The sequence below is a fragment of the Parus major genome, chromosome Z (genome assembly GCF_001522545.3).
Source record: "Parus major isolate Abel chromosome Z, Parus_major1.1, whole genome shotgun sequence".
In the NCBI taxonomy this organism is placed as follows: domain Eukaryota; kingdom Metazoa; phylum Chordata; class Aves; order Passeriformes; family Paridae; genus Parus; species Parus major.
In genome coordinates this window covers 55,434,212-55,454,620 of record NC_031799.1, presented here as the reverse complement: position 1 = coordinate 55,454,620, position 20,409 = coordinate 55,434,212, and the positions used below count along the sequence as shown (strand labels likewise).

The following is a 20,409-nucleotide window of genomic DNA, read 5'->3' as shown; positions in this document are numbered from 1 at the left end:
AGAAAGCCATTGTAGCACTGAAAATTTATCTCTGTGCATCTGACTCAAAAAAACCCCAACAACTCTTTTCAAAGAGTAAGCAATTTACTCTATTTCAAAACTGCAGTTAAGTTATGTTTTTTCCCATTTAAATTGGCATTAAATTCCTATCTTTGTTTTTTTGTGTGGGAAAAAAATCCTTGTCATGTAGTTTCAGATAAAACCCACACTGCATAAAGGCATTAAATCCCCTTTCCACTGCATACCTAAAGGTTCAAAAGGATGTGAATGTCCACTTCATGACAATATAAGCTATCTAGCAGGATATGGCTCTTTGAGATTGTTGACATTGTTGAATTTGAGGAATAATGAAGATAAGTGTTAAGAAGAAAATATAGGAAGTTATTTTCTGGTGGGAGTACAGTAGGAGAGTTGACGAAAGAAATCCTTTAATGTGTCTGGGCCAACATACTTTTGTTGTGGGAGAAATAATTTGTACTTAGTGTAGTTAACGGCTTAGGCAGTGTGCAGCAAATGCATTTTTCTTCCCATCACAGTATGAAATGCAAGCAGGAAAAAAGGAAAATGTAAGGGTCTAAGTTACCAAGGCATTGCTCAGGTTAACAAAATCTAAACAAGAAGCTGTAGCACTGTTTGTGGTATAAATTACATTGTATATTGATAAATATGTACTTTACACTTATTCTGATAGCTTTAAGTCTGCTATAATTATCCTTCAAATTCTGTAAACTTCCATATATTCTACACTAATTACATTTGTGTTGAGTAAATTCTCATTTATTTCACTAGTTTGCATTTTTTTTTTCTCTGACAAAGCTAACAAAAGTAGAACCATGAGAATTTGAAGAAACTATAAAAACTTCTCTTATTCCTGTAATGACATTAAAATGTGATCCATTTTTAGACAGCCCAATGTAAAAATTCTGATAGCAACTAATGTCTTAGTTATTTAGATCACTATGACAAAACAAACCTACAAGCAAAAAAAGAATACAAAACCCCAGCCACAAAAAAGAACACAAAACCACCAACTAACCAACCAAATTAAAAAACCCAAAACAGCTAAGCAATTATAGGAAGGGGAACTACATTTTGTGTCCACACACAATGTTGCCAAAATGAATTAATGTTACTTACCCAGTGTATTTTTAACATTCAGCCAAAAAATTCTCTTATCCTCTATCTGAACAGTACTGCTATTCAAAGGAATCATTCCCCCCTCTCCTCAAATTTATAGCCTTCTTGGAAAAATATACCAGCACTTTATCCTACTACTAGGGATAAAGTAGTCTAACACTGCTTTTTCATTTCTAATAAATTTGTTCCTGAATTTTGTGACTTATATTCATGTAGTTTCTTAAAATCATAAATTAATTAAATCTTAAAAACACCAGTTTTAAATTGGCAATGCACATATTGTAGGCAGGTAACAATTAGACCCAACTAAATTAAAAAATAATGTTCTGAGATCATAATTTCCAACTCCCTGTCTCAAGACTACTACATTAATTCAAGCCAATAGTTTTCTAATCTTTTCCCAGAAGAAATCCAATGGCCATATAATTGGGTAAATAGGCCAAAACTCAGCCTTGCTTTTAGTAGTAAGTCAATCTATAAATTCTGTACTTCCGAAAACCAGGGGGGAAAATATAGAAGATGGGTCTTCTTTATGAGGATACTATTTATATTATTATGTTGCTTGCCAACTTTATCAGAGAACACTAGAACTATAAGTTTAAATAAAGTATATAATCAATACTTGAGGGTGAATTTTTGTGGCAAAAAAGAGGAAGATGGAACTGAATGAGTTAATACTGATGTTGTTTGATCTGAAAGAAATTAAGGAATTCGTGTCCTAATCTAAAGCCTTTTTTAAAGTCAATAGAAAAAATGTGGAAGGTTGAAATGCTATCAAGCATTCAGGCTGATAATTTAATCCATCTTTCACTTGATTTAATTTATGTAAAATTCTTTTTCTCCAATAACATATGTATTTATTTTGTTTTGTCACGGAACAAAAATACGGAATAATCATCAGGTATCATTTTCTTTCCTACTTAAACCATTTTTGAGATCTGGAGAGGACATACATTTCTCTACCATGAAGAATTACTGTGAGCCAATTGTAAAGTTATATGCATTCTCACTTTTGAGAAGAAGTCATGCAAAAAGTTTAAGACCCGAACACTCCCAAGCATATGAATAGCTTTTCTTCCACATGAATTAATCTGTTGACCTCACTAGGACAGCTTACATTTTTCAGGCATGACAGGGTAAGGATTATAATTTTTATGATGTTCAAAAAACACTTATTATGATATAACCAAGGCGGGAATTTCTTAATGTTAAGAAATCACAAAAATATGTTGATTATCCCCAGAATACAATACAGTACAAACCCAATGCAAATAAACCAGATTTAAATATGTAGGTATTCAGTAAAATTAAATAACTTTAAACTACAGCTTTTTCTGTTTTATTATCATCTCATAAGTCAACATTTGTCAGTGTATCTCTTGTCATTAAAACATTCTCCTTCCTAACACATTTCATAATTCTATAATCCTTGATTCTGATCTTGTCTAATGCCTCCAGTGGAGTCCATCACACATCTGTGCAAATAGGCATTGTGCCTGTGACTTCAGACCCAAAAATTCCTAATTGGAGCCCTGGTTACATGCAATTAAAAGGTGACTTATTCTATTCAAGAGATCCATTTTTAATTTGTGGATTATTTATCCATATTAAAACAGATAAAGCAGAAATACCTGGTGTTTGTACTCTACAATGCTGCATGTTCTTCTTGGCAATACACAGTAAGGCATAGTAAGAAACACAGTTAGACAGTTTTCATTACATTTTTTGGATTAATAAAGTAGGAAAAAATAATTTCTGCTTTTAAAAAAAAATATTTCTTGTACCATTCCTGTCTTTTCAATAGGTTGTTTTAAATATAAAATTGCTGATTAAAAAAATGTAAGAGAAAATGTGGAAAGCGATCTGCTTCTATGGCTTAGTAATCATTCATTTAAGCAATGCAAGTAAAGCTTTCAATCACTTTAGAGCTTTCAATCACTTTAGAGCATACTTTTAGATGTTATTTTAATTTACATTACTATATCATTAACATACAATTTTGCTACTAAAAGACAAGCACCAGAACAGAACTAGAAATACTCTCTGAATTAGCAATTAATGAAAGATGATAGAATTTTAAACAAATACATAAAGTTCTTAGATTTATTTTTTTTTCCAGAGGCCTTGTTCATTTCACATAGAGAGATTTTTGGGGCTTGATATATTAACATGCAGCAGAATGTATTACCTTGCAAATTAATGCAGAATATATTTATTCACCCCAGAGGTGGAATGATATGGAAATCATCTTCTTACAACTCTGCCTATTACTGAAAATGTATGTCTTGAGACCAGTGTCCTTTACAATCTATTCTGGTTGCAATTTCAGTAATTGCCTCATTCTAATTTTTTCAAGGTTATTTAGAGGAAGCAAAAGAAAAAATACAAGCACTGCTAAATTTTGCTTATCTGGGACTGTGAGTACTATTGATTTTTGCACACCACTTTTATAACCTTACAGCATTTAGACTGAAGGCAGGGGCAAAAATAAAATCCTTGCTGTCAATAAAGTCTGTACATATGTATTGTATGGCTGTATTTGTATATATGTGTGTGTATATATATACGCACCTAGGTATGTGTACTGGCAGCTCACACCTTAGTAGTGAAGAAGAGAGAAAGAACCACTCTTTTCCTTTAATATATGTCAATATTTTGTACTAAGGAACCTTGATCCTTCTTTGAAGCATCTAGTAATTAGTACTAGGGGAAACAACCTCAACCAATTATAGTTGATGTACAGTAGTCCTACAGTAGCTCTGAATCTGTGCATTCTCCTGCCACACTAGATGCATTCAACACCGTGAAAAATCTAAATAGTTAATATTCATGGCCATTTTATTATAGTAATAATGGTGATGGCCATGCTTTATACTTCCATATGTCATGTACTTCCAATAATGGCATATGCTTTCTAACAATGGTGAAAGAAAGAGACCTCACACAAAACATAATTGAGTCATCATCTCTGTATACACAGGCAGAGATGGCAAAATTTAAATAAATTTTATTATGCCTACAGAAACATTCTCTTGATTTAGACTAGGCATTTCATCTAACCCTTTTACCTGGATTTTATTTTTCACATTAAAAATATATTTAGCAGTAGCCATATGCAGTATGGTTCGGCATCACTTTATGCATTAGAGAGAAAAAAAAATCAGAATGGCTTGCGTGGTGTGAATTTATTAATTCAGTTTTTTGCAATTAATAATGCTGCCTTTATTGGGCATGTAATGAAGTTCATTTATTCGTTTAAATTAATTTAAACCTAGTTATCCCTAAAATATATCCCTTTTTCACCTTGCTGAGTGCTATTACTCATCCAGAAAACATGTCAGATCAGCTGAAGACTGGCTACCGGATTCAGCAACTGCTGATGGTATTGCAATGCCTATAAATATGTATTTAAAGAAGAAAATTATCGTTCTGATAGCGGAGGAAAGGACCCACCACCAAAACCATTTAAACAATAATAATAAAGGATAAACTACTACTAACTACAATTACTGCAAACTGATTGCATGCCACAATTATGAAAGTTGAAGTTTTGAAAGTTGCAGTTTTGGTTGCTTGGTTTTTTATTATTATACAAAAGACATAAAATTCTTACTATTCCTGAATAAAAAAAAATGCCAAAATATTTGTTTACATTCTCTTGTGGGTATAACACACTAAAATGTAGTTGACAAGTCCAGAAGTTGTTACAAGTATTACATCATACTTGTAACAACTAATCTTTCACTAGAAGTCTGTTTCAGCCAGATTTTAACTATATGGGAAATAAAACATGTGGCAGATCTTGAGAGACAAGACACTTATTTTACAGTTGTGTAAAGATCATTGAAAACGATGAGTTACATGTTTATATTTCATCATTTCAGCTTCCTATTTCTGAAAGACTAAATGGATGATGGAATTCTAATAACTAGTATTAAATAATATTAACAACTATTTTAAAAAGTAACACTGCTTTGTTTATCACTAAGAATTGTAATAGAAATCCTAAGCACAACTGAAAAGTTTTTCACAGGAACACTTCTGAGCATAACTTCCTGATGAATCAAAGTCAAAAGCTATATATTGCACATTTACTTAAGAAGAATTTATATCTGCTAGTTCATTTTTCCTTTATGAAAATTCAAAGGCAATCTTTTTTTTTTTTAACTAGACTAGGAAAAATTTATTGTGTCCACACTGTGTCCTGTCTGCTGTTCATTTTGATAACTATTTAAAATATGTGTAGCACCTCTGTCTTTCTCTGGTGAGCTTTCCAGTGGCATGAAAGGAACATGTGCTTGCATTCAGTGTACAAGCTAATTTGCATAGATAAAAAGCTAATTGTGCAGTGCAGGATATAATCTGTCTTTTTCTGTGTTTCATTTTTACATGCTGTAGAAAATTTCTGAAGTGATTTAGCTTGTGAAAAAAACACAGATGTTTCACCATGGCATATTCTGTTACACTTTCAGTCTTGTTTTAATCTGCACCAATGAAGTAAAGAGCCTGAGACATGACAAAAATGGGTAACTGGGTCAACCTTCTGGTTTCTGGGTCCTTACAGACTGACTTCATGGAACACAAGATTTTTGAAATCCAGAAGCAAGATGAGAAAAAATTCTCTCTTTCGGTATCTCCTAGAGAATTTCACTCCAGATCCTTCAATGGAGTGAAAGCCTTTGATTTTACCTTTCTGTTCAGCAAGTATGTAAATTTCTGGGGATGGTGGCAAAATTAATGTCCCCATAAAGGATTTATATATTTGAAGCAGTCAAGCAGAAATATAAAAAAGCTCAGTGGATGATGTGGATGGACAGTTATAGCCTCTTCAGGAGGGAGAGGGCAGGGCAGGAAGGGTGGGGGGATTGGACTGCACAGTGTTTGCATTAAAGGAAAAGCAAACAAAAATGTTTTTGTGCGAGTTTACTATAGAACAGCCGGCCAGGGTGATGCCACCAATCTATTATTCTAAATGGAATTAATGGAAATCTCCAGAGCAGTTACTCTGGTCCTTATGCGTGACTTCAAATTCCCAGGGGTTAACTGGGTATGTCATACAGCAGGCACAAAGAGGTCCAGGAAATTCCTGATGCATGTTGAGGAAAGTGCTTAGGTACTAAAGGAGAAGAGTGGGAGGAGTGGAGTGATCTCTTTTCTCTGATATCTGGTGATAGGACAAAAGGGAATAGTAAGGGAAATACAAGAAATATCAGGGGAAGGTAAGACTGGATATTAGAAAAAAGTTCTTCTATGAGAGGGTGGTTAAGCCCTGGAACAAGCAACCCAGGGAAGTGGCCCCCACGCCTGTTGGTGTTCAAGAAGGAGATGTCTTTAGGTTGCCCTGTAGGAGATGGACTCAATGATCCTCATAGGTCCCTTTCAGCTCTGGGATTTCAATTCTGTGATTCAGTGTCCTATCTCTGTCTCATAAGTACTTCTCACTCTAACAGTAACTTACATAAACTTTGTGAGGAAGAGAAATTAGTCTATTCATTTATAATAGACAGTTGTTAATTTTATAAAATTATAAATGTAAATAATTAGAATTTGTTTCTATATGTTTATATTATTTATAATAGACAGTGACAGTTATACTTTTTTACACAAATTTGAAAATTTAGGAATTTAAGAAACAGTTCAATTCCAATCTGCACATCAATTAGAAGAGGAAAAAAAAATCAACAGGAACAATAAATATAAAACAGCAAACATTGTCTAGAAGCAAATGAACTTCACAGCACGTGATAATTAGTTCCAAAAGTACCTTTGCACATAATGTGTTCTGGATAGGACATCATAAAGGAATGTGAAGGAGTGAACTAATGTATTCATTATTCCAAGGCATCCATGGACAAGGCATATAATCCTTCTATTAAGGTTATCCATCTCCAGAATGAGATTAAAAAAACAGTCTCTAGCTCACTGTCAATCTGGTCCATCAAAGACCAGATGCTAACTCATACTGGCAGAGTTACCAGTTACAGAAATAGTTTGTGTGAGCAAATCTATACCAATTCAAGTATAGATTACTGCTTGCTAGACTTAGACAACTTTTTCCGTGTATCACTTTCTATCATCTATACATACCTTAAGGATCAGCTTTAGCACACTTACAGTATTCTGGTCTTTGGAACTACAATATGCATTCCTGTTATTTTTTGTTGGGTAGTTTCTATATACATATTCTTCATGTTCTGTTATTCAAAGAAAACAGCAAAGACTACTTTCTAATTTAATTCTCTGTGAGAAGCTATACTGGCTAGCACAGATACTTGAATGTGACTTGCATCACTAGATATTAGTATCACAATCACTAAGACGTATTTGACATTCATTTTCATTTTTTTCTATATTCCTGAGTGTCCCAGAATAAGTGAATTTTCCAAGAATATTAGGTTGTGCATCTGTACAGATTTAACCTTAAAAATCACATATCTGTGGAAAGAAATGTGTTAGAAAAGTGACAGTGCACCAGCAGTTCTTGATTAATGTCATTCCCTCAGGGCAGAACAGCACTTGGTGCTTTTTATCATGATTAGTTCATTAGCAGTACATAACTACTTTGTTGATGCCTATGCTGAGACTTCCATTTGCTTTCTTATAACTGCATTTACATTTTTAGTTGTGATACAGGAATTGGGAAAGAAAATTTTTGCACTTCTTTTCCTTTTTCTTTTCTTCACTTAATGTCCAAGGGATGCTTACAAGCTGTTCCTAACACCTGTGCAGCCTCCAAGTAATTCCTGAGTCCATTTTTCCTTTTGTTTTCAGTTGGATGTGCTTCTGCTTATTTATTATTCTTTCTGCATGAACAATCCTCAAGTGTAAAAGGAGTTCCAGGACAGGTTAAATAACAACTAAATAAATGATCCTAAGCCAGAGATGCAGCAAGTAAAAATCTTTCAGTGTCAATAGAACATTTAAAATTTTTATTTAAGAGAATGAATGAAGTAAAGAAGGCAGAATTAATAACTTTGTAAAATAATGTGTAAGAAATGACATGGTGAAAAAAATTGACATGTCATGTCCATGGGAAGTGAAGCTGAAAAAAATAAGCATGCAATGAAAATAATTTAATAATTAAGAACTGTTAAAAATTAATAGGTTCTAAACAAGAAGATAAACATAAAAATTGTTGATTAAAGCATTTAATAATTGCACTCATAAATTATTAACTTAATAATTAGTTTCACCATTGTCTGTGTGAAAAAAATTTGTAATTAATGCCAACTTAAGCATTGTACCTAGAATTCAATATTTGATAAGATTTTTTGATCTAACTTATAATACATACTTACCTGAATGTAATAGTGATGTTTCCTTAGACATGTGGGATAAGTGAATATAGTAATGATGCAAAATATACTGGACAGTCTCTATCTTCTTCACAGAAGTTTGAGTACAAATTGACAAATGAATATTTTAACTGCTACAGTTCTAATTCTGTTGGTAAAAGAAAAGCATAGTAACAGTAATTTGTTGAAGGTGCATTAAAAGATCAAACTAAGAAGATGGAAAAACACATTAATAAAATGTAATAGAAACTGACTGTAGTTGAAACAGGCCATTTTATGACTTGTTCTCAGTGGACTGGTTTGTTTTTACAGTTGTATCTGGGGGGTTTTTAAGTCTATATAATTTCAGATTAAAACAGTCTCACAAATTATTAGAAAGAAGTGTGCTGAATAGCAATAATATATAAAATCTTTTTAATATCAGAATTGTCTTTATATTGTTTTGTTTAGATGCTTTTCCAAGACTAGTACATTTATTAAAGTGTGAGAGTCATTAGGTTGTTCATTCTGTTTGGAGTTTTCCTTAGTTTGGAGTCAATAAATGCAATAAATGCATTTAGAAAAGGGCAAAACAAATTTCAAGAAAGCATGTTTTACTCTTTCATCACTTTTGCCAAGCTCTAGGTGATAGTCAAAATATTCCCTAACTCATCCACCTTCTGTAGAGGGCTTTCTTTCTCTGCTGATTCTGAATTGTTTGTAGCCACTTGTTGCAGAATTCCAGAAACACGTGTTATCCCACCATTTTTCCTTGATTGCTAACACTAATTTTTGGACTTCACAATGTTTTCCATCGATGTAGATGCATTTTAGTTCAGCTATCAATCCTGCCACCTTTTTAAGAGAAGAAAACCTAATTCCTGTGTGACTGTTCTCAGGTGCTTCCATGATTTCCAGCACTTCAAAACCCACCCCTGCACAATCCAAATCTAGTAGTGCCCACTTGCACACCACACTTCAATATTTTGGATCATCAGGCCTGCTGCTGACAAATGGGTGCACCTGTCTTAAAGGTAGAAAAGGATCTTCACCAAGGAGTTAATAGGCCTCATTAAAGGAGTTTTAAACTAGATTTGAAGAGGAAAGGAGATAAAAACAGTCTCACTAGAAATAAGCCTGGGAGCACTGTGATGATCAAAACCCACAAAACTCTGCCAGGGAGCAGTCTGATCAGTCTCAGATTCAGATACTGATCTATTATTCTCTTGATCTGCTTCCTTTTTCTTCCTTCATCATTCCCTGCCACTGGAACAATAGAGGAGAATTTTACATGTGCGCCTGATCACTTAACCAGTTATTCTCAAGGTGCTGAATTCCCTTTTTGATTGCTCTTAGACTTCTTATTGCAATTTCATCACTGCTTGCTTGAAAAAGTATTAATAATCTGACAGCTGTACCAGAGTAGAAAGTTTCCTCCTAATGTCTTTAATACAGGGTCTGAGGGGCAGCAGACTTTCTTTAACAAGTGAATCCAGTGTGCATATTGGGTTTTTCGTTCCTCTCAGAAGAAAGAGTCCTATGACAATGACGCATCTTTTTTTCTTTTTCTGTATGGAAGCAGTCTTGACACAGGGAGTAGGCTGACTTGATCTCAGCAACACCTCTGACCTAGATGAACTCAGAGCCTTGTACCTGTTACACCAGGGCACCTGGGAGAGTGGGGTAGTAATGGAGGGGATACTCCGCTGTGCAAGGCAGGAAATTATCACCATTTCCCCTCTATCTCTTAAGTCATGATGTTCTGCAGATTAAAGATAGGATAGGATAGGGAATCCCCTGTATTGTGCGCCCTGCCTGCCTGACAGATTTGTCCCTGGGAAGGTAGGAGCTTTTTCAAATAGTCTATCTCTCACTGAGACTTTCTGATGCTTCTTAATCTACTCATCTCCTCCCACTCCTTAGTTCTGTCATAAGTGGAGGTGTTCCTCTACCTGAGCACACCTCCCACAGGCGTGCTCACTGCCAGTTTGCTTAGGGCACATCCTGCATCTGACACCTCGGCAGGCACATGAACAAGATGAGATACAAGTTAGCAAGACTATGATAGTCTATAAGAGAACAATCTTTGGGGTTCTAGAATAAATAAAGACATGATGTCTGCAAAGTAAATGCAGATGATAAGATCAAGAAGGTAGTTTTGCCTTTTTAATGTCTTTTTCTCTCCTTCTTTTATTTTATTTTTAAAAAAAAAAGCCTTTGCTGAAAAGGGTTTATAGTGATGAGGCTCTTGGCACAGTTAATACCTGTAACACCAAGATAAAAGTCAGGCTAGAGCCAGTAGAGAGTGTCAAAGGATAAAGTTCCATGAGGTAGGTGACCTGATTTAAGGGTTTGCTGTTACCAAAGGGACAGATTCCACCTGCTTTGCCGTGTACAGACATAAACACCCATAAACCAGCGTTATTGGTCACATGCTCTCAGCCTTTTGTGCTGGCTCTGGCATCTGTCTGACCCTGCGCTGAACTAGTCCGGCTTGCTAAATAGGCAAAAAGCAAATCCATGAACAGTTACAAGAAGTGATTACTTATTCAACAGTGGATCATAAGAATAATATTTTAATTAATCACACCAGGAGAAATCAATTTTCAAATAAAAAAGCTGTACAGGAAAACTGTATATTTTTGTTACTGTCTGGGATCCCATTCCCTCACTAGCCAAACTCACTTTTCAGAGGTCTGCCTCCAGGTTTTGTGTAAATAGTGTCTGTAAAAAGTTCCTACCACCTGGCTTGCAGAAGGTGACAGTGATAGAAATTTAAGAACTCAGACTGTAGAGATAGAGTTGCTGTGCCACGTGCAGTATTATGTGCCCGAAGATGACACAACAAAGGGAGAAGCCAGCACTGAACTGGAGCAGATTCAACTCAGATATAAGAAAGTGTCTTTTTGGGAAGTGTTTCAGAATCAGAATAAGATTCTTGCAAAAGGAAAACAGGTTCTCCCTCTCCTGGTATTCTCAAATAGTGACTCAGCAACTTTACAGAAAACATGTTACTAAAACTCAAGGATTTTATGCCTACACAAAGATTTTGCTAGGCCATCTACCAAAAAAATACTCTAAACCTAAAATAAGGGAGGTTTGCCTCACAGTCAAGACAAACGTGTTTAACTTAGGATGCCAAGTGGAGGAACAACTACTTCGTGATATTGCTGCTTAATTGATTATTACTTCGTAGGGAAGACAATAACAAATTATCTAAGGACGATAAAGCTGCATTTCACTATGACTGGTTCAATTTCTCCTGCTCTGACGCTCATCAGACTGCGGTGGCGGGGGCGGGGACTGTAAAGAAACGTCCTCACTTTAATAGAAGGCACGTCTTTGAAAGAGCTGGCATTCCTCCACTGCAATTCCGAGTGCTTGTGAAAAAACATATCATACTTTTATTTGTGAGGTTTCCGACTACAGCTCCCCGCCCCGTGTGACATTCCGCGCCACAGCACTGCCGCTGACACTCTGGCCTTCGGGCGGTGACAGAGCGGTACCGAGGCCGAGGTGTGGCGGTGCCGGGGCGGTGTGTGGCGGGGCCGGGGCGGTGCCGGGGCGGTGTGTGGCGGGGCCGAGGCGGTGCGGAGCCGGGGCCGGGGCGGTGCCGGGGCGGTGTGTGGCGGGGCCGGGGCGGGGCCGGCGGCGGAAGCGGCGGGGCCGGCGTTGCCGGGCGGAAGCGGCGGCGGTTGGTGTTTAAAGGCTCCGCGGCGGCAAAAGAGCGGCGAGTGGCGGCAGCGCGGGAGGAGCCGCCCGAGGGCTCCCGGTTCCCTCCGCTCCGCCTCGGGAGCGGCTGTACTTCCCGGCCCTGGCAGCACCCGGGCGGAGCGGGGAGATGGTCTCCAGAGCCGCCGATCGGCTGCTGATCGTCGTCTCCGTGCTGGAAGGTAATCGGGAGGGGCGGGAGGGTCGCGGCCTTTCGGCTGCTGCGCGTCCCCTCTGTCCCGAGAGGAAGATGAGGGCTGGTCGCTGCCTCCGAGGTGTTTTCTATGAGCGCGGTAAGCCGAGCAGCGTTGAGTAAACTGATTTTGTTAATAAAGCTTTGGACGTACGTATTTTAAAACCAGGGCTGGCTACCCTCCGTTAGGTTTTGGAGGTATTTATGCAATGTGTTATCCTGAATGAGAAATGTAACTATGCTTCCCTGAGGATTTGGATTTTATTGTTTTGGTATTCTGGTGTTTCTATCCCTTCGTAGTAGTCCGCTGTAACCATTTTTTTTCGGCAGTGTTGACTCAGACATATGTCTAGTTGTTCATTTTGCATTTCTACAACTCATTTCCTCTTTCTGTGGTGTAGTTAGAATGTGTGTGTGTGTGTGTGCGTGTGTGTGAAAGTTGTTTGTTGGGATATCTCTTTCTGTTTTGGGGTGTTTTGGAGATCATTGTGGGTTTGGGTTGCTTTGGCTGAATGCTTTCTCTTTGCCAAGTGAATCCTATTATATCTTTGTCCATTTATGTAGTTTGCCAGAGGAGCTTACAGATAAGATCCTGTCGTCTGATATGCCTGTAATTATCACCTCCCCACACTGTGATATAAGTAAATTCTTACTTCTTTTTGTCATCTCAAATCGTAATATTGGATGATCCTGAAGGCAGGACCAATCCTATACAGCTTTAGACACTCTCCTAATCTGGTAATGGCTTTTTTTTTTTTTTTTTTTTTTTTTTTTTTTTTTTTTTTCAGCATGTGGCAGGAAAGGCACCTTTCACTCCTTTCACTTCTTTTTTAAGATTGTGTTGTCTGTTGTGATGTCAGTCATAGCATCTTCATCTGGAGTAATGAATTCACTCTATTGCTCATGCCTGCTCCCTTACCTCTTGTCAATCATAGATTTCTCTATATAATATATAGTATATAATAAATATAGTATTATATATAATGTAATAATATAATATGTATATCTCTATATAGTAATTCTGATTGCTTGCTACTTTGTTACTTAATTTCTTTTTCTCCACAAATAGCGTGTTTCTTGTTACATTCTTTCATATTTCTGCATAATGCAAACACTTTAAAGAACAGCGCAGGGAAGGTGATATGGGAAATTAATTCCACATAACTGGTTTATGGCATATATCTGAGCTCTTGCATCTCTTTCAGTGATGGTGCATGCAATGCCACTCTTTTACAGGGCGCTGTTTCCCAAAACGACCCAAGCACATGCTTATAGTTGAAGCCAAGTTAGATGGAGAACAGTTGGCTACTGACCCTGTGGAGCATACTGATCAGCCCGAATTTGCTACAGAATTGGCCTGGGAACTTGATAGGAAAGCACTTCATCAGCACAGGTAATGTTAAAAAGTGAAGTTTACTTTGCAGATGAAATTTAATTTTCTTGTCTTTAGAGTTAGTGAAATACATTTTTTGTGTTACTGTCATCTGAATTGCTTTTTAGAAACTTACTTGTATCTTCTATAATGTTGTGGGAAAATGTACTAATGTACAAGAAAAGGTAGTATGTGGCAAGACAAGTGATGTTTAAAAATTCTAAAGGGTATATTATTACACCACTAAAAAATACCCCGCAGGCTCTTACAGAAAATTAATATTGCTATAATTCAAACGTTTCAGTCAAATTTCCTTATGTATACTGCAACACAAAATTAATTTCAAATCTGAAAAACCCATGTAAATAGTGTTTGAAAATGTCAAGGAGATAAGCTGAGAAATTGAATGTTTCCATAAATGTCATTTGGTTTTATGTCTTACAACTTATGGGTTGTTATATTACGACCATATTATCAAAGGAGTTAAAAAGACTGTATCATTTTTATTTGACAAAGAAAGATGCCTGCATTTGCTATGTGCTAGACATCTTATCTGTGCCTCAAGGTAATCAGGTGCTTTACCCAAAAATCTTCTCCACATGTCCTGTTTTTAAGATGCCCCTATAAGGCATCTTATTCAAATTCGAATTTTGTGTGAGCAGCTGTGCTTATTTATTTTATGTGCATGAGGTGTTTATTTGTTGCTACTGTATTTTTAATAGTGCTTGAGACTCTGATATTCCAATGCAGTCTTCTTAAAAAATTAAACCACTTGTTCATTCTCTCACTTAATGATGGCTTTTTATATTTTCAATGTAAATGCAATTTCTGACCTAGAAAAACTAATTCTGTAACAAGTTTTGTATGGTTGGCTTGGTGGAAGCTTATGAACTACGTTTGAGAACTAATTGCAGAGATGCATTTTATATTTAATATTTCAACTAAATTTCTTTTTCAGGCTGCAGCGTACACCTATCAAACTACAATGTTTTGCACTGGATCCTGTTTCTTCAGCTCAAGAGAATATAGGCTATATTGTACTGGATTTAAGGGCTGCACAGGAAAAGAAACAGGTATGTTATGCGGGATAAAGATTTAAAAATTCGTTTTGACAACAGTGCTGTTACAGATAATATAAATTGAATTGCAGTATAGGCTAAACTTTTGAGTCTCATTTTGATCATGTGTGGGGGAATTTTGTTGCTTTTCTTAAGGGGAGAGACATCTTGACTCTAAGAACATGTGCAAATGAAAAAAATACTTTGTGTACTAATCTTGCTTACTTCTGAATTGGCTCACTAGTAACCAATTAACCTACATAATCTCATATTTAATCAACAGCAAAATTTTATCTAAGCAGTAGATATGGAGAAATTGAATTGAGTCTCCATCACCAAATCAAGTCTTGTCTTTTTTTCACTGGGCTTCCATGGAAGATGATGTGTTAGGTGTTCATTTTTAGCCCCTTAATACAGCATGGAGTAAGTTTATATGTTTATATAAACAATATAATTGTTTATATAAATTTATTTACCCAACCTTTTATTTACCCTTGAATCAAGCTTGATCAAAACATAACTTTGATATGGGTCATATGAGGAGCCTGGTGTCCTATTTTGACACCACTCTTCCAGAGAATTTTTAATGCATATGACTTACCATGCAGTTGAGGACTTGAAGGTTTTCTAAATAAAGATTTATGGTATATTTCTCTATCTAACTTTTGCACTGTACAAGTCAGTGAAAAAAAAACCCAGTGCGTTCAGCTAGTCATCCAGTTCTATTAATTTTATGGAATATTTTAGTACAATACTATACTAAATAGACCAAATATTTAGAAATAAAAACCAAAGTGTATTTCTGTAGATGATGGCATAGAAGTGCTAGATTAAGACTGAGTTTTCTGTAAGACCAGTATACTATTTTTCTTCTGTGGTTTTTAAATGCTTTTGGGTCTTTTTTTTTGTTTGTTTGTTTTTTACTATGTAGGCACCTAAATGGTACCCTTTGCTTAGTAACAAATACCCTAAGTTTAAACCTGAAATACAAATTGGTGTTGCATTGGAGATAGATTCAAAAGCACTGGTTGATGATTTTAAGGCAAAGGAGGCACCCCCTAGAGAAGGGAAGGGTAAGTAACATGACATCATTCACTTTGAATGAAAAATCTTCTTGTGCCAGATGACATATCACTTGTTGCAAATGGTTTGCATTAAGTCTCAAGAAAATTTTAATTTCACAGCAGTTCCAGTGCAAATCCTTTACAGCTGATTAATGTATCTTGTGGTAGTAAGTTTTTCAAGTATTTTTTACTGTGGTAATGGTGTGATTTTTTAGAGGAACAAGTTGCAAACCAACTAGTATTTAAAGTGAGAATCAGGGGCTCATAGGTAACTCCCTTGAGTATTTAACTTGTATTTATGGGCTTTGGGAAGTTATGAAAGAAATAAGAGAGGAGCCTTGTTATAGAAGGTAAAGTTTCAATAGTTTGGGCTTGGAACTGTAAAGTAGTAAAATATCTCATTTATTGGGTAGGCTTGCTTCTTTTTTGGTGGGTTCTTATTCTAATCTCTAGGTACTTAAAGTATGTACTACTGTTAGGTTTTTTTGTAGTAACATCTGCTTACTGTTGGGGCTTATTCCAATTCTGAATTCTCTTGTTCATTTTTCTCAAAAGAAATCAGTGAAATGTGTAAAAAATCTATTTGAACTCAGATTTTGACTCTAGTAGGTGCCTTTATGTGCTGTGTCTTTAAATGACTTTTTCATCTGTGATTTATTTTGTTTTAATGCAAGTTTTAGTTGTTAAAAAAATGAAAACAAGGTGTTAGAAACTTGATTTAAAGAGCCTCAAAACAAAAACACATTTCCATCTTGCCCTGATCTCTCACCCAAATGCCTATCTAATTAACTTTGGAAAAATGAGCCTTTTGGTACAACTAGTGGATTTTCTCCTGCATACCTTACAATACTTTGTGTTCTTGCCCTGAAGGTACCTTTTCCCTTATTCTGAATCCATCATCTATCTACTGATGATCTGTGGCTGTGATTTTGTAAAAGCAGAGTGGTCAGTGGCAGGAAGTGTTCTGCAAGGTTCTAGCCTGAAATTCACTGACTTGGCTGCAATTCAAGATTGGTTAAGACAGGATTTAAGTTTCAGTGCAAGACAGCTTACTCCATTCTTTGAGGTTTACAACAAACGACAGGAAATTTTCTATATTGTAAAATCTGTAAAGGAGGCAAAGAACTACTGTAAATGCTTTCTTAGCACTTCCCATGTGGGTGCTTGCAAGTACTCTTATCTCACATGACATGGACAAAAAATAAAAGACCTTTCTGCCTGTACTCCCATTTCCACTGTTTTCTGTGGAATAATTGCTACAAACAAGTTTGCCAGCTCTTTCTTTCATCATGTCAAAATTAATATCATATTTATGGAATGGGGAAAAACAAACTTCTGGGTTTTTGCAGTTGTAAAGTTAATGTTCCAGGCATTGGCTATGACAAAGCTGGATTACCCAGTTCTAGTCTAGTCAGATTTTTTCTGTTTAATATTCATGTACCCTTTTTTTCTTTATTGACTTAAGTTGTCTAAAGTTTTGAGTATTGGAAACAGAGCATTTTTTGTTCAGAAAATGCTATGTCATTATTTCTATTTGGTGTAACCTGAGAGCTGATTGTGTTGAATCACTGGCACAATTGAACAGAAGCTAGCAAACTAGAATACAGGGTTTTATGCATTGAAGCCTTCAGATGAAAATCTTTAAGTGAAACATTCTAAAAGATCAGTGGAAATAGCACACCATACTTGTTCCAATAGATTGCAATATGCAGTTACCATTCTGCACTTGCTTTAATGTGCAAGGTAAAGAAACAACATGATATACTCTAGCCTAGTGAAACAAATTTCAAGTCAATGCAATGTTTCTCAATGTAACACAAAATAAAAATAGTAACTAGAATTCTGTCTAGCATGGTGTTCAACATAAGTTGTCAATAGAAGTTAATTTCAGAATTTTTTTGTAGCTGCTCCAAAGTATACCTTGTGACTTTTTTGTGTTTTGCAAACTTTGGTACAAGGCATCACAATCTTTATTTGTAATTTTTCATTTCACATGTAATTTCCATGTGTAATGCTTAAAAATAAAATTTCAATTATATATCAGATTGCTGCATCAATTATAAAGACCAATAGTTACTTATGTTTATTTCTTTTCTTTTAGTACTCACCCTTTTTCCTGGACTAGACCCTAAAAGTATTGTGCCAGTCTTGAATGAAGAAGAGGGCTATCACCAAATTGGACCAGCAGAGTATTGCAGAGATCACTTTGTCATGTCTGTAACCATTGCATTTGCCACTCGGTTGGAACAGGTCTGTTTCCTTGCTATGTGAAATTTTTAAGAAATATTATCCCATATGGTATCTCACCCTCCCATTCCTCATTTCTAACTAGTTTTTTTCTTATTGTTTTCTAAGTTTATTTCAAGAAATAACATTGTGCCATAGTGAATTTATATTAATTTTAAAACTTTATTAAGTCCTTAATATGTCAGACTGAAGATGTAGTGTAATGCTTTTGAAGTGCTAAAGCTGTATTTACTTTAAATAATGCATTCATATGGAATGCATACCTCTCTACTGCAATGTAGCGTAAAAAGTTTGTGTATGGATAATATCAGTCTTCAGTATGGTGCCCATACACTGGAGCTCAAGCAAGCTGGAAGACTGTTCCAAGTATGTAAGACAGTTAGTGTATTGCCTGAGGGAAGGATTTATTAAATTGGGTGAAGTGCCATGCTAATGGTTGTTTCAGCTTAAGACCTCACCTACTGTGTTTATGCTGTACTGACCACATGGTTTTAATTGGTCTAGGACTCATGGTCTATGATAAGCTCTCTTCAGTCTTGTTGTCTTTCTTTTTTTCAGGGGAAATAATTTTCCATGTCAGAATTATAGGACCTTGAGAAGTAAAATTTATTGTGATCATTCTGGGGTGGCTTGTGCCTCTTCAGGCATTGAACTCACAGTTACAATCGCCTGGATGTAGTAGCTGTCTGTCTGTTTCAGTCTTTTATTCAATCACATAAATTATATAACAGTATCTAATCTGCATTATTTATATTGGAAATATTTTATGAAGCCACTGGTTTTTTCCGAGTATTTGTGCAGAACTTGATGTTATCAAATACATGTCAGTTACAGCCATTGATGTTGATGAGTCTTAAAGGTAATTCAGAATATTTTGCAAGTTGTTGCTGTGCTTGTAAGTTAAAACTTGCTCTTTTTTTTACTTCAAAAAAGTAAAATATTTTTAATTTGAGTGTTAATATAATAAATTACATGTGGGTTGCAAGCTAGGATTTAGGTCTGCTGGTTGCTTAAAGCTCTAATTTCCAAACTAGTGTTTCAGAATTACTGTAACTGTATCAAGGAAAAAGATACATTGGTCTCTTTTGCATCTCTTTCAGTTAGTTCCTAGTACTATGAAGCTCCCTGATCGACAGCCTGAGTTTTTTTTCTACTACTCATTACTGGGAAACGATGTCACAAATGAACCTTTCACTGACTTAATTAATCCAAACTTTGAGCCAGAAAGAGCTTCAGTTCGAATACGTAGTACAGTAGATGTTCTTCAAGTTTATCTTTGTGCACAGTCAAAGTTGCAGGTAAGCTGTTTCATTTCAAATGTGAATGAAAATAAAATAAATAATTAATTAAAATTAAAGAAATACAGGTTGTCTCAGGCTATATCTGTGAAGCATTTCTGTTTCCAAAGCTAATATCATATTACAGTATTTTGTCTCAAATATAAGTTGATTCTCTTGCTGGTATAAGGGAAACCATAGCAACAAGTTTCCTAGCTCAGGTGGAGTGCTGTCTTTTTAATTAGTTGCTATTACAGCAAGCTGGTTTACGTGTCATGATAAAAGGTGTTGCTGAAGTATGATCTTCCCAAAGAGCTAATGTGGCACTCTCAAGAGCTTTGAGCTTTGGGGCTTGCACTGTAATCAGACCATCTGAAACCCAGACTCCTGTTTTATGCTACCTACAGTAATCCCATACCATCTGCTCAGGTCACTCTTGCCTAAGTTCTAAAATCACTGTCCTCAGCACTCTTCGTGAATGATAAGGGAGGTCTGTCTTTTTTTCCCCACTCAGTAGCCAAATGCATTTTCTTAATACACTACAAACGTATTTGTGCTCTTATGGGATATTGTTGTTCTTTAGCTTTTCCTTTAAATGGGAGACATGGTTTAGTGGTGGGCTGGCAGTGTTAGGTTAACAGCTGCACTTGGCAGTCTTAAGGGTCTTTTCCAAATTAAATGAATCTATGAATCTAAATATGAGGTAGTACTTAAAGTGTTTATACTAATCTGTGCATGGCTCAAGCGAATTACAAAACAAGAGTCTTCTTTGATGACTGAGAGTGGTGTAGGGTTTCTGATAATGTAGCTGGTAAATAAAACCATATTAGTTATACAACTTAATTTGAGGATCTGGACTGTTTTAAACTTAAAGAAAAATAAGTTTATACAGACCATTCTAGGGTTTTTATGCAGGGTGATTTAAGAATGTTTTTGTTTAAATCTTATATTGTTTCAGATTTTCTTTTTTTTTTTTGCCTCAGCTTTAAATATTTTTGGAGCAACATGGGCATGGTTGTGTATGGAATTTATTCTAACTCTACAGTCTTAAAGCATTTAATATAGCATATATGATT

The 20,409-nt window shown here is 35.8% G+C and overlaps 1 protein-coding gene across 10 annotated transcripts in view; it reads left to right on the top strand.

The window, feature by feature from the left end:
• The window catches only part of CEP120 (centrosomal protein 120), a 101,078-nt gene that overhangs the window by 7,940 nt on the left and 72,729 nt on the right, over positions 1–20,409 (top strand). For 4 of the 10 annotated variants that reach the window (XR_004495614.1, XR_001525473.3, XR_001525472.3 and 1 more), the window contains exons 1-6: positions 12,094–12,304; positions 13,552–13,708; positions 14,646–14,760; positions 15,677–15,818; positions 17,911–18,059; positions 19,157–19,354. Coding sequence is in view for 5 of the 10 variants with exons in the window: in XM_015653147.2 (XP_015508633.1) it covers positions 12,253–12,304; positions 13,552–13,708; positions 14,646–14,760; positions 15,677–15,818; positions 17,911–18,059; positions 19,157–19,354 (813 nt within the window). In the remaining 5 variants the exon portion in view is untranslated. Of the gene's footprint in view, positions 1–12,092; positions 12,305–12,938; positions 13,054–13,551; positions 13,709–14,645; positions 14,761–15,676; positions 15,819–17,910; positions 18,060–19,156; positions 19,355–20,409 lie in introns of those variants that run through there. The other 6 variants (XM_015653147.2, XM_015653144.2, XR_001525474.2 and 3 more) reach the window with 5 other exon arrangements.